General features: G+C 35.7%; 1 protein-coding gene across 1 annotated transcript; it reads right to left on the bottom strand.

Moving 5' to 3' along the window:
- Positions 1–14,887: 14,887 nt before the first annotated feature.
- LOC141512317 (olfactory receptor-like protein DTMT) lies at positions 14,888–15,841 on the bottom strand. Its single transcript, XM_074221191.1, has one exon. It carries the CDS (start codon positions 15,839–15,841, stop codon positions 14,888–14,890), a length of 954 nt encoding a protein of 317 aa, XP_074077292.1.

Raw genomic sequence — 15,841 nt, 5'->3', positions numbered from 1 at the left:
CAATTAAATCCACTTACATCCTATCCCTATGCTGAACCTGAGAGATTTACCCTATCTTCAAACTCTTCAGCTTCTGGCTTGCACTTCACCAAACTTCCCAAAGAGAACCATGTTTTCATTCACTTAAAACTGAAGGTAAGAGATAGAATTTAAGATCCAGGAGATCTTAGATTATAAAAAAGATCTCCAATGGAAAAAAAGATCCCCAGCTCAAAGTTACTAAAGACCTGATCACACTATGAGATCTTCATCGTGAACAGGTTATACTTTATACCTAATTTTGATATCTATAAAATTCTCAAGGTGCAAATACTTGATCAACTATTGTTTATCATAGGCTAGGGAGAGTTAATTATGTTACAATAAACAATGTAATTATTGTTTTTTCACATTTGCAGGGCTAAATGTTCTACCTGCCCATGGCTGAACTTAATAATAATGATGATGATGATGATGATGATGATGATGTGAAATCTACTACTGCCTTTGTATATGACCTTGGGCAAGAACTAAAGTGAGAAACAAGATGGCCTACTGAAATTCTATGAATTCTAGAAACTTCTGTTGAGGACTAACACTCTAAGAGATAATTTTAGGAAACAAAAAATATTTGAAACCTTAAGAGCCATGAAGAAAATCAATTTCCTATTGACCAGCATTTATTTGACTATCATATATATATATATATATATATATATATATATATATATATATATATATATCTCCTGGTTTTTAACTTTTATATCCCCTACCTCAAACTTATATATCCCAATAGAATTCCCAAGACAGTATGCCGATATCCATTTTAAATGAAGGAAGAGAATAGAGTACAAGATTCAGAAGTTCCTTAATTTGTAAGAAAATCTAACATTAATGACTCTGGGTAGACTGGAAGGGCTTCAAATTAGACTACTGATCATGGTAGTTCATGGAAGATATTCATGCCCCTCAATCAGTTGCTAGATTGTATTAACAATGCCTTGAAAAATTCCACTTATTTCCAAATAGTGGAGGAAAGAGATAAGGTCCTAGGACTGTGACCGACCCAGTGATATTTCTGATCAAAAAAGCAGAGCTATGTGTCATACCTTGAACCTGTCTGAGTATGCCCATATAACTTGATCCTTCCTCAGTAATTTACCTCCCTTGTGTGTCGTGGCTTTGTTCTCCCCAGCAACTTAATCCTCCTCCCTTATGCTAAGAGATTGCCTCCAGGGAAAAGATAAATACTCCACAGCAGGAATTAATAATTTGTGGGTTTAAAAAAGAAAATGAAAATGGGGTATCTGGATTTTGTATGTTCTTGCCAGACTTGTAATAGCTCAATATTGGTCTCTTCAATCTTCCTGAAGTAGAGCTTTCCCTACATTAAGACCATTTAAAAAAGAAAAAGAACAGTGCTTTCCCTTTTGTCTATATATCTGATCACTAAATAATACATGATATATAGCTTAGAATTTCTGTTGGGCAACATTTCTTAAAACTGACAAAACCTAAATAGAAGTAGCTTTCACTATACATCTGGGTCTATGATAAGTAACTAATTACAGATTTGGACTTGAACAGCAGGCTCCACTAATTGCAGCCCTGCATTAACCCAACACTGAGATAAACTCTCATTGCTTGTCACTCAAGTCATGTGGATCTCCTCTGCTTTTGATGACTCCTTTTGTATTGCTTGCTTTTCTTCAGTGATTTTACTGACTCCTAATCCTCTTAATCCACAAATCTCTTCCCAAGGTCAGTGTCAGAAACATTGGATAATCTGTCCTTAAGTAATTTTGGACCCCTTGAGGTTTTAGGGAACCCTAAGGAAAAACTGCTTAAAGCAATACATACTGTAGAATAGCACAGTGCAAAACAAACACAAGCTACTTCAGGAACTATATGTCTAAGTTATGGGTAGGACATATTATTCTTATCATAGCAGCATAAGCATATCCATGGAACACAAGAAAATAGACATGATAAACAATGAAAACAAGTAATATAATAGCAATAGACATGTAAAGTTGCTTGAGCATTTACCATGCAAATAGCAACACAATGAATAGATATAGCTATAGGGTATATATATATGTTTATATTACAATAAATTCATAATCCACAAATAGAATAACAATATAACTCATGGCATTCAATAATTAACATAAACACTAAACAATGATTACATATAAAATACAAAAGTAAAAACAAAAACCTACTCCCCCCCCCCCAAAAAAAAAACACTCACTGCTTTCCATCTAGTGGGAGGAGGACATGTAACTGTATATAAATAATATATATACAGTATTAATTAGTTATAGGCTTAGAGGGAAGATACTAAGATTAGGGAAGACTGGGAAAGCTTCCATTTCAAGTGGCACTTGAAGGAAGCCTGAGGAAGGGAGGAGAGAGAGAGAGAGAGAGAGAGAGAGAGAGAGAGAGAGAGAGAGAGAGAGAGAGAGAGAGAGAGAGAGAGAGAGCGCGAGAGCATTTCAAGTGAATAACCAATGAAAATGCCTGTTAATTGGGAAATGAATTGCTATGCCTAAGGAACAGTAAAAAGTCCATTGTCACTGTCTTAGATTAGAGAGAGAGTAAGGTGTAAGAGGACTAGAATGGAGGAAGTGGCAGGTAGTGAAGGGCATTAAACACCAAAGAAAATTTTATATTAGTCCTGGGATAATCCAGTACCAGAGAGGCACTGGTGTTTGGAGAATGGGAGCTCAATGTGTGTGTGAAATATTCAGGTGTGTGTTTTAGGAAGATCAATTTGATAGCTGAGTAGAGGATGGATTAGAGTTGGGGAGAGACTTGAGACTGATAGTAGGCTATTGCAATATTTCAGGTATGAAATGATAAGAGTGAAGCATTTGTTGAGTGCTTACTATCTGCAAAGCACAAGGTTAAGTTCTGATGATATAAATAGAAAATTAAAAGAATTCTTCCTCTCAAAGAGATTAAGATAAGAAACAATCTTGCACAACTAATCTGTTTAATTATAACTAATAACTATTAAAAACTTTGCTTGGGGATGAACAGGTCATAAGATCAAATCTGATCTTTCAACAGGTTCTCATAGTATCTGGCAGGTCCTCATGTCTTTTGGTCCCCTTTCAGATTGCATTTTGTAGATGACTGCAATGGCTTCCTCCTCCCTCCCACTTGGGTTCTCTTGTTCTTCCTACTTAACTGTCTTCCCATTTCTCCTACCCAAAAGCCCCTTCCCAAGGTCAGGATCAGCTGAACTTTGGATAGTCTTCCCTTTATCAAGTCCAAGGATTCTTATTGTGAGGGAAAATGGAGGGAAAAATCCAAAACTCCCCAACAGAAGATAGCCTCTTGTTTCTCCTTGTCAGTATTTGAACCTACATCTTGATGACTTCAGATCAACATTAATTTACTGTGTTTTGATAAAACATATAGACCTTTTGCAGCTATATGTGCCCAGAACTAGATTTAAATGTATTTGAGAAATTTGTGTAGCAAAGTAAATAAAAATATAATATAATGTAGATAATATTTAGTTGTAGTTTTCTAAGTCAATATGTAGACTTCTTTGAATTTGACACCACTGTGGTAGACTACTCTCTTTGCCTACAAACTTGCTGGAAGAGACTCTCAGTTCTCTGTTATTATTATTTGGTGGATCTTGTGACTAACACATGATCTGCCTGCCACATCTATTCAGTGCACTGAGCTTTAAAATTTCGTGTGTGTGTGTATGTATACACACAGCTATTAAATATATTTTATTGATATTTTTTATGTTGCCTAGGTATCTCCTTTCAGCTTCCTTCTTCACCCACTCAGAGAGAGATATCCATTAAAGCAAAACAATTTTTTTTAAGAGGAAGATTTAAAAAATTTGGTCAAACCAATCAGTTTTTGAAGAAAACTGTCATAGTGTTCTACAACTTTGGGGATTTTCCATCTCTGGAAATGATTTCTGAAGTGAGTAGTGTTCTCATATCCTTTTTTGGAGGGTCAAGTTTATTGTTTGTGATTATGAGATTCATTTTTTAGTGTTTTGTAGATGTCTTTTACCCTAACATTGTCATATAGTCTGTTTTCCTGGCTCTGCTTATTTCACTTTGTTTCAGTTCAAGTCAATGAATGGGAAATTTTTTAATAGGATACTTCCTTCCCTTTCCTGAGGCTCCCCTTGCTTTGTCTTATAGCAAGATGTTAATTTGCTCAGCTGCCTTTAAATCATAATTGATCAACTCAAAGCTCTAATGTAAACATAAGTCATTGTTAGTTATTCTGTTTTAAATTTTTAAAATTTTTTTTATTTTTGCAAGGCAGTGGGGTTCAGTAACTTGCCCAAGGTCACACAACTACATAATTATTAAGTGTTTGAAGCTGGATTTGAATCATGTTTTCCGGACTCCAGGGCTCATGCTCTACCCACTGTATCTCCTAGATGCCCTGTCATTCTTAGTTATTCTGTAAGAAATCCAACCACCAGTCACACCTTGGCTCTTCTTTTTTCATTTTTTTCCACTGCTTATATTCCTGCTTCTGATTTATATGCCTACTCCCCTGTTGCCATTTAACTTTCTGATTCTTGCATAAAGTTGAAATCTTCTACATAATTTCTTCCTTTTTCTACTTTCTGCTAACAGAACAAAAAATAATTCCCCCCTTTCAATATGACAGTCCTTCAAATAGTGGAAGTCAACAATTAAGTCCTCCCTTCTCTCCCAAGTCTTTTTTTGTCCAGACCAAGCATTGCTAGTTTCTCTAATTGATCCCAGTTTCTAATTCCCTAGCAGGCCTCCTCAGGATATATTTCAGTTTTTCCAAGTCCATCTCAAGTCATCAAATCAACAAACATGTATGAAAAACCTACTATATATACTAGTGGAATTCTATCATAGCTTGTGTTCTACCAAAATAATATTTGAGAATCCAGAATTAGCAGATCAAAAAAGAATTTAATTGTTATTGTGTACTAAAGATTATGTTAAATGCTGGGGACACAAAGAAAGGTAAAAACACCCTTCTCTCAAAGAGCTCAAAATCTAATAGGGAAGAAAATATGAAAACAACTATGATAAAATATATGTGGGGAAAATTTCCTGCTTATTTTACTTTGCACCAGGTCAAGTAAATGAAACTTTTTTTTGATAGGATGCTTTCTGTTCTTTAATGTAGCTTCTCTTGCCTTGTGTTATGGCAAGATATTAATTTGACTCAGATAAAGGCATAAGATGAAGGACTGGGAAAGGTTTCTTACTGAAGGTGGGACTTCAGCTGACACTTAAAAGAAGTCAGGGAAGTTATGTGGGAGAGAAATTTTTTTCAGTTTTGGATATTTTGACATTTAACTGTCTTTAACTCTAAAGTCAGTTACCATCATCAGTTACCATCAAAGTCATTATCATCCAATAATGATTACTCTAGCTTCCATATGCATATGATGATGGTAAACACACTTTCATTAATTTCCTACTTCAGGGCTTCATTCAAATATGGTGGACTTATTTTTGCTTTTCTCCCTTCCTTCCTCCCTGATTTTTTCTTTTTTTTTTTTTGCAAAAGAATGAAATGCTGAGATAGTTGACAGAATCTGAAATTTTCTATAAATATTATCTTGGAAGCAGATTTTGGAAGAGGATATCTCAAATGGTTACCTGAGTTGAAATGCCCACATCTGAAATGTAGAAACAAGTTGGCTGAGAAAGGCAACTGGAAAAAGTTTAGGGAAGGTTGACAGGGGGTGAAATGGAATAGTGGAGAGAAGAGACATATATGAGAGATGTTGTGAGGGTAGAAATTCATAGTAGTTTGGACATGTGATATGAGAGTGAGGAACTGAAGTTGTGATGCTTGAATACTGGGAGGACAGTGAGAAATGCTCTCAAGGAACTTACATTCTATTGGAATCTATTAGAATACTCAATAATTACAAAGTATTAGTATATTCAGAATGAGATAGAAGTTTCAAGGTAATCTAAGGGAAATTAAAGGGGGGAAGGAAATTTTTTAAAGCCATAATGAGAGAAAAGATATGACTGCTCCTTAAGTGGATAGCACTATGATAATTGATGATAGAGAAGGCAGAGCTGCTCACTCTACTTTTGCTTCAATTTTCTGTGCCCAGGAATATGATCTTTGGATTGGGAAAGACCAAATGAAAGAGCTAATAGGAAACTTATCCTTAGGCTATGCATAAACATTGTAAGTGAATACTTAACTGCCCTCGAGTCTGAGTCACAAGGCCCAGATGAATCAAAGCTTAAGCCAGTGAAAGAATTAAAAGATGTGAATGTTGAGACATTGTAAAATCAAGCTGAGTCAGAAAATCTTTATTAAGTATATACTATTAACCAGACACTGTGCTATAATTTCTATGGCTGCGAATAAAGGAGTATATCAGAGATTACAATCTAATAAGGTAGCAAACATGCAAATGACCATAGAAGGATAAAATATATGTGGGATAAATTTGAGATAATCAAAAGAGAAAAGGCACTAGCATTAAGAGAGATAAAGGGAAACTTCTGGTAGAAAGTGGCATTTTAGCTGGGGAATTCAGGGAAGAGAGGAGACAGAAATGAAAAAGGAGAGAATTCTAGTCATGGGAGATAGACAATGAAAATGCCTAGAATTGGGAGATGCAGTGTCATATTTAAGGAAACACAAGGAGGCCTGTGTCACTGGCTAAGCAGGTTATGTGGAAAGGAATAAAGTGTAAGAAAATGGAAATGTAGAAATGAGGCAGGTTATGAAGGACTTTGAACGCTAAACAGGATTTTATTTGATCCTGAAGGTGATGAAATCATTACAGGGCTAGACCTGTGCTTTAGCAAAATTAATTTGACAGCTGAATGAAGAATCAACTATAGTGGGAAGTGATTTGAGGCAGAGACCAACTAGAAGGTTATTGCAATATTCTAGGTATGAGGCAATGCCTGGACTGTTAGTAATCTTTGAAAGAACACGTAGACTGGGGAAGGTTATGCAAGATTTGAGAAAGAAATGCTGTCTTAATTTTGAAAAAGGGAAAATACAAACTATAGAACACTGAGCTTATGTTCAGGTTTTGGCTAAGTTCAAGCATATATTATTATTACTAAAAAATTGATTAATAAATATTTGAAAAGGAAGTGGTAATCAAAAGAGCACACATTGCCTCTCCATAAATGGGTTATGCAAAACTTATCTCATTTCCTTTTATGAAACAGCTGGGTGGCACAGTAGACTTGGCCTGTAGTGAGAAAGACTTAGTTGAAATTTGGTTTCAGACACTTACTAGCTGCGTGACACTGGACAAATCACTTAACTTTGTTTGCCTCAGTTTCCATATCTATAAAAATGGGAATAATTATGGTACCTATCTCTCAAGGTTGTTGAGGAGATCAAATGAGATAATATTTATAATGCACCTTAGTAAAGGGGGTTGGTAACCTTTACATAAATGTTAATTACTATTATAATAGTTTTTAATTCTACTTATGCCTAATTATATAAATATAGTTAGCAAAGCATTTGACCAGAATCTCTACTATTGTATTAAAGACAAATGTGAACTGGAATTAGGTACAGCAGTGGGGAAAAAAGTAAAGGCAAAAATAATCCCTGCCCTCAAGGATGTTATATTCAGATCCTTTGAAGTCATGGTCAGGACTTGATATAATTTCACTATTTCTGTCCTGAGGATGTTACCACTATGAAGGTGGTGAAGAGCAGACAGACACACTATATCTCTCTATTCATTAAGGGAAACAGTCGCAGTAAACCAGACATCAAAAATCGGCTCCTGTTTGAATATTCCAATAAGAAGTTTTCAATTCACTAAAGCTATCTGTTAGAACATGTTCTTATAGTTGCTAGCAGTCAGTGTTAGAGGTTTGGAGGCTGGACCCCGATAGCTTCAAAATTTTTGATCCCTAGAGAGTTGGTAGACAGTTTGGTGAATTATTTTTGGAAAGAATTTTGAATGCTTACTAGTAATATATTTTAATAATATTATCTTGCATTTTCTTCCATGCCTATAATATGGCATTAGGTGACTGATGTTAAAACTGCATGGACTTTTCAAGGGAAGTGAATTCAGCAGGGCTGAAGGTTTACGAGTATTAGCTTAAGGCGATAGGATCTAATATCCAGATTTTAAGAACCTGAAAATTGCTAGGCGTTACTATAGTAGCATTCTGATGGGGATAGAAGCCTGGTAAGGAGTGAGGTAGGGTATTATTTGAAGTCTCAAAATATTTCTAATATCTTCATGGGCAGCATGATTTCCTGATGCAACAGCACAAGGAACATATTAGTGAAAAACCTCCACTTTGTTCCTGGGAGACTGCTTTGGGCTACGTAGGGATAATTTGATGGGCAGGATTGCTGCCCAATTAGACTCAATCACCAGAAGTTACACTTTTCCCAGCTGAGTCAATTTAATTTAAATGCCAAGAACAACCCCATGCAATTAATTTTTGATGTAAGAGAGGATAGTGTAAGATAGAGGAAATGGAACTTCCCTGGAGACTCATTAACTGTATTGCTAACTCTGATAATGATACAGAAACTTTCTGGATACACAATGTTCCAAATTGAGTCTTTGCTGTTCTCCTGAGGGAGTCCGTGCTGAGCCTGGCTTCTCTTCTGTATCTCAAGAGACAAAGCCTGTGTTGCAGTGTTTAACTTTTAATGTCCTCATCATTTTCTCTTTTTCTGAATAAATGAGTTGGGTATTTGCAGGTTAAGATGTTCTGGATTTTATTCATGTGAGGTCAGCTATAAACATATCGATGACCAGAATTTTGGATACATTGAAATATGGTAGAAATGTCAGGACCTCTGATTCTAGTCTTGCTTCAGTTACTGCATTTAAGTGTAACCTTGGGCAAATCATTTTTTTGGGCCTCAGTTTTCCTCATTTGGCAAATGAAATATTCTCAAATGCTTTCTTATTGATAAAAAAATCTGTAATCAATGGAATCTCTGATTCCAAATGCTCTGTGTTTAATACAAGCTGGATTGCTTAAGAACCAATGTAATTGTTTATAATATAAAACTTGATATAAAACTTGATCTGTAGATGATCCAGATGCTAGATTTTATTCGGTTCTATCTGGAAACGGTGGGTTCACATAAACATACTGGCTTCCCATGCCCCAGCTCCTTCTCTTTTACTTTCAAACAACACAGTAGAAAAATTAATTCACCAGACATCACACCTTCATGACCCATATGCAGTGATGCTCTGATAGAAGTTTAGCAAATGCTCCCCCAATATGGGGGGATAAATACAAATGGTACATTTTAAAGTTTAAGCTGCATTATTAACATTTTCTTCACCACTTTCAGAAGTCAATATCAATAAGAAATGAAACTGAGATTTGTGGCATTGATTAATTTTTGAGGCTAATCAGTTCTTGTGTCAGAAAGTCTTTATTACTCTTTGAGTTGGCTTCAGCACACCCCTGCCTGTATATTATATGGAAGCAACCACTACTTCTTGCCACTCTTCATACAGAAACACCAATAGGATATAGTTAATTGAGTTTTCTGTTCTAGGTTTTGTGCTATTAGGGAACTTCTAGAATTTGTGATATTGAGAAGTGACTTAGGTGGTAAAAGCCTATATTAGTAGGTGCCAAAACAAACCAAACCTAGAGACTCATGTAAAAATATTCAAAGTATAATTATATTATCACAGCTAACAAAATGGATGCAGGCAGGACCCCTTCTTGGGCTTTAGATTTGTAGCTCCTTTTCTGTTTCATGATTATTCAGTCAAAACTGAACATTAATTTTAACCTGACTTTATCTGGATGCAAATTTGTAGGATAGGAAGAAGGAGCACTCAGAAAATTCCCTTTGGTCATTGTAAGAGGGAGAGATTGAGATAGAAATTGAAGCCTGAGCCTTCTCTGGCAGTGAATGAAGATTGATGCCAAGTTAACCCTTTGGATTGAGCAGTGTGACAAACTTGGAGAGAGAAAAGCTAGAATCAAATAATCTTGAGATTTGATGGGATTAGAGAAATTATATCATTCAGCTTGGAACTAAACTGAAATCTCTTCTTATAGTGAAAAGAGATGGGTTCAAATTTGGCTGTACTACTTATATTAAATTTAGCCTTGGTTTGAGACTTAATCTTCTCAACCTTTTGATTTAAACTTATAAAAGGAGGGCATTGAATTAGACGGGGGGTGGGGAGAACCTCTGCTCTTTTGGTTGTGTTGATTTGGCATTGCCAAGGCAACTAACTGCAGGTGGGATTCACATTTAAATAAATTTAGGAGCTTTTTAGAGATGAAATAATTGAATATATATATATATATATATATATATATATTTACCAAATATAACCTGTGAATCATATTTTAAATATTCAAATGGCCTTTGGCAGACTTGGACAACAACAACAACAACAACAACAACTAGAATTTATATAGTACTAATTGAACTAAGTGATTTATAAATATAATTTTATTTTATCCTTTCAATAACCCTGGAGGATACGGACTATTATTATCCACATTTTATATTTGAGGAAATAGAGGAAAACAGAAATTTGGGCACTTATTTAAGATTATGCATTTAATGTCTGAGAACAGATTTAAAATTAGAGCTTCTTGACTCCAGGCTTGGCCCTCTATTCCACTGTATTACCTAGCAACCTCTAAATTATATATTTCTACTTGTCCATAATAATAATGTTAGATCTATATGTAGAAGTAAAAGAACAGATTTCACAACTGTTTCAACTCACTCTGTAGTATTATTTATTATTTGATTATTTTGGTGGGCCAGTGAAAAGCTAGAGTGCTCTCTACTGTCACCTGCTGCTGAGAAGAAGGATAATCAGAACAAATTGAGTGGATATAATTTGTGCGCTAATATAATTTGCTAATAAGAATAAAATAGAAAAGAAAGAAATTGGTTTACTGCATCATCATTAATTCTGCATTATCCACCATGAAGTGGAAAAGAAGAAAAGAATCCTGCAAAGGAGCAGAATTGGATAGAATTTTGTTAACTTTAGGATAAATTTATTGTTTTTTTCCCTTAAAAGAATATAACAGGGACAGCTAGATGGTGCAGTGCACCAGTTTTACAGTCAGGATGGCATGAGTTCAAATTCTACCTCAGAAACTTAATATTTATTTAGGTGTATGACTTTGGGCAAGTCACTTAACCCCATTGCCTTGCAAAAACCAAACCAAAACAAAACCCCTTATAAAGAATATAACAGTAATTGAAGGTAATAGAGAAGTTGGAAGAGGTGGATAAGAATAGTTATAGCTAGTACTTAAATGTCTTTTAAAGTTTGCAAAGCACTTTACATATTATCTTAATGATTATCAATCAAAACTCTGCTAGGTAGGTGCCATCATTAATCCCATTTTACTGATGAGGAAACTGAATCTGAGAAAGGTTACATGACTTACTCAGGGTCTCATAGCTGGTAAATGTCTGAGGCAGATTTCAATCTCAGTTCTCTCTGACTTCAACGACTACCCCTCCACTGAGTATACCATAACTGCCTAGTTAGCCTACTAAAGCTGCTATCAAGGTGTAACCTTGATCTCTGACAATGGTAGAGCATAGTTGTGACTTTTTTATCCCTCTATTTGAACCCTATGCCTCTTCTTGTAAGTTAAGATTATATTAACTTTATAAAAATTTTACTAATGCCTTTCATCTTTACATTGATTATTTCCCCTTAATGTATTTCTTACTAACACGAGCCCTCCTTCGTAACAAAGAAGGGAAGGGAATAAGCATTTATTAAGCATCTGCCATGTGCCAAGTCCCAAAAGAATTTATTAAGTACACATCATTTACCAGACATTATTCTGTTTTTTCTTTTAGAAATATTTTATTTTGAATTTTACAATTTTTTCCCCTAATCTTGCTTCCCTCCCCTCACCCCTCACAGAAGACAGTCTGTTAGTCTTTACATTGTTTCCATGGTATGCATTGATCTAAGTTGAATGTGAAGAGAGAAATCATATCCTTAAGGAAGAAACAAAGTATAAGAGATAACAAAATTACATAATAAGATAATGATTATTTTAAGAATTAAAAATAATGTCTTTGGTCTTTGTCCAAACTCCACAATTCTTCCTCTGGATACAGATGATATTCTCCATCACAGATACTCCAAAAATTGTGGCTGATTGTTGCACTGATGGAATGAGCAAGTCCATTAAGGTTGACCATCACCCCCATGTTGCTGTTAGGGCATACAATGTTCTTCTGCTTCTCCTCATCTCACTCAGCATCAGTTCATGCAAATCCCTCCAGGCTTCCCTGAATTCCCATCCCTCTTGGTTTCTAATAGAACAATAGTGTTCCATGACATACATATGCCACAATTTGTTAAGCCATTCCCCAATTGAAGGACATTCATTTTATTTCCAATTCTTTGCCACCACAAATAGGGCTGCTATGAATATTTTTGTTCAGGTGATATTTTTACCCTTCTTCATCATCTCTTCAGGGTATAGACCCAGTAGTGGTATTGCAGGATCAAAGGCATGCACATTTTTGTTGCCCTTTGGGCATAATTCCAAATTGCTCTCCAGAAAAGTTGAATGAGTTCACAGCTCCACCAATAATGTATTAGTGTCCCAGATTTCCCACATCTCTTCCAACATTGATCATTGTCCTTTTTGGTCATATTGGCCAGTCTGAAAGGTATGAAGTGTACCTCAGAGGTGCTTTACTTTGCATTTCTCTAATAATTGGTGATTTAGAGCAATTTTTCTTATGACTATGGACTGCTTTGATTACCTCATCTGTAAATTGCCTTTGCATATCCTTTGACCATTTGTCAATTGGGGAATGGTTTGGCCAGACATTATTCTAATCACATTATTGCAAATATTATTTCATTTGATCCTCATAAAAACCCTATGAAGGTGGTGCTATTATTGTCTCTATTTTATAATAGAAGAAACTGAGGCAGACAGAGGTTATGAGACTTGCCTAGGGTCAAATAGTCTGTAAGGGTTCAAGGCTGAATTTTGAAATCAGGCCTTTTTGATTTCAGGTTCAGTAGTCCATATACTGCACCTCTGAGCTGTCAAAGAAAAAAAACTGCTAAACAAATCCAATAGACACAGTTACTGGGTCAAGCTGGGCAGAAAAACAGCTTGGATGTAGAGAATTTCTGGCAAAATTGCTGAGAAAAGCAGTTCTGCAAGACTTTCGAACCCTGATTAGTGCAATGATAGACTACAAGTCTAAAAGAATGAAGGTGAAGCATGCTACTAATTTCTTATCAGAGAGGTGATGAAATCAAAATATAGAAAGAGACATATATTTTAACTATAAATCTATGTGAAAGCTTTATTTTTTTATTTGCTCTTTGGGAGGATGGTAGTGGGGAAGAGACAAATTAATAAAAGAAAAAAAAAGAAATGGTGGACTACAGGTACTAGATGCAGCATTCCCTGTCAAATACGGTCAATGCATCTATTGTTTTTCTTCTCATACTTCTATACTTGAGGGAGCAGTTATTGGGTAATGATGATAATATTTTTTAAAAAATTGTTTTTAATTTTTGGAATAAAATAAGCATTTCTATAATATAATAAAAAGATGATTATATATGATACAGGTTTACTTTGCATAACTAGATATTCCTTTCAAATAGGATTATGATATTTGTCCTTGGTTCTGCACATGAATTGGATTTGAGTGAAAGGAAGCTGGGGTAAGTCAATATTCTCACTTTCTTCTTCAGAGCCATTTGAATCCAATGACCAGATATAAATCAGGACAATTGGAGATGGCCTTGAATGTGAGGCAATTAGGATTAAGTACTTAAGTTCAAAGTCATACCTCTAGTATGTGTCAAATGTCTAAGGGCAGATTTGAACTCAGGTCCTCCTCACTTCAGGGCTTATGTCCTATCCACTGTATCACCTAAATGTCCTCCTTTCAACAAAATTTTCAACAAAATTATCTTGTAAATTTCTTTTTGTTTTTCCTTCTCTTTCCCATAGATGGCTGTTATTAGACACACACACACACACACACACACACACACACACACACACACCACACGTAGAATAATGTAAAATTATTCTATACATACTTCTATTTATAAGTTCTTTTTTATGGATGCAGATAGTGTCTTTCTTCATATATACTTTTTAGTTAATGTGGGTATTTATAGAAGACAAAATAACTTAGTCACTCGAAGTTGTTCTAGAAACAATATTGCTGCTACTGTATAGGTTCTCATTTTGTCCTTCATTATTTTGTGCAAGACTTTTCCTGTTTTTTAAAATCATTGAGTCCATCATTTCAGATTGTCCAGAATAAGCTTTTACAATTGTAATTGCTTAAGACTGCACCAAGACTTTTGGAACACCCTATATTAACATTAGCTATTAATAATGATGATTGACATAGTCCCTATTCTAAAGTATCTTGCAAATGGCAGAGGCAGGATATATTAATGTGAAAAGTTTACAATAATGAAGTATTTAAATAAATGTTCAAGATATAGTAGGAAAGATTTTACAAGCTTACACATAAAGAATTGCTAGATGAAAGATAAACAATGAGTGATTAAAGAGTTCAGAGGAAGGTTAATTGAATTCTCATTGGGTTGGTCAGGGACGATTTAGGAAGTTAGTGTCTTATACAGGGTCTGGTACATTTGTTTGATATATGTCAGTTGAATGAATGATTGAAGAGCAATTTTAACTGAACTTTGAATGAGAGAAAAAAAATGAAATAATAAAAGTAATCCACATGGCAGGAAGATATAGGAAGGAGCCATGAGGAGAACTAATTGTCTTGAATGTGAACTATATATAGGAAAGTGTGGGAGAAAAAGTCAGTTGGGTCATATAAAATTAAAAAGTTCTAAATATCATACTGTGTACTTTTATCCTCACTAGAAAGAATTGTGCTATGAGCCTCAGTTTTAGGGTCTCAGGGAGAAGGAAAGTTTTCTTGCTGCCAGGAACTTCTTGAAGGCCCCTTTCATGTCTTGATTCCTTAGACTATAGATAAAGGGGTTCAGCATTGGAGTTACGATAGTGTACATGATTGACATGACTGTCTCCTTGACTGTGGAGTTGTTTGTTGAAGGGCATAAATAGAGGCCAATAACTGTCCCATAGAAAAGAGAGACTACTGAGAGATGGGAGCCACAGGTGGAGAAGGCTTTGCGGATGCCCCTTACAGAGGGTACCCTGAGGATAGAAGAAATAATATGGACATAAGATGTGATAATTAATAGAAATGGCACAACCAAAATCAAGCCCCCCATGACAAAAATTACCAACTCATTTGACCGGGTGTCTGAGCAGGCCAATTTGAGGAGGGCAGACATGTCACAGAAGAAATGGGGAATTATGTTGTTGACACAGAAAGATAATCGCGACATGAGCAGGGTGTGGAGCAAGGCATGGAAAGCTGTAAGAACCCAGGAGAGCACCACAAGAGAGTTGCACAGCTTGGGGCTCATTTTGACTGTATAGTGCAGTGGGTAGCAGATAGCCACATAGCGGTCATAAGCCATGGCCACCAACAGGAAGCTCTCTAGGTCTGCAAAAAAAAGGAAGAAGTACATCTGCGCCAGGCAGCCAGGATAGGGGATAGCTGGTTTCTTGCTCTGCATGTTTACCAGCAGTTTAGGGATGGTTACAGAAGAGAAGCACATGTCAGAGAAGGACAGGTTGCTAAGGAACAGATACATGGGGGTGTGCAGGTGAGAATCCACCTGGATCAGGATGATGATGAGTGTGTTCCCAAGGATTGTAGTAAGATACATGGCCAGGAAAAGGGCATAGAAAGGAGCCTTCATCTCTGGTTGGATAGGCAGACCCAGGAGAAGAAACTCAGAGATAATGGTTTGGTTTCCCCTTTGCATCAT

Source organism: Macrotis lagotis, chromosome 1 (genome assembly GCF_037893015.1).
Source record: "Macrotis lagotis isolate mMagLag1 chromosome 1, bilby.v1.9.chrom.fasta, whole genome shotgun sequence".
Lineage (NCBI taxonomy): Eukaryota > Metazoa > Chordata > Mammalia > Peramelemorphia > Peramelidae > Macrotis > Macrotis lagotis.
Note: the sequence above shows the minus strand (reverse complement) of the source record. Positions and strands in the feature narration are given on the sequence as shown.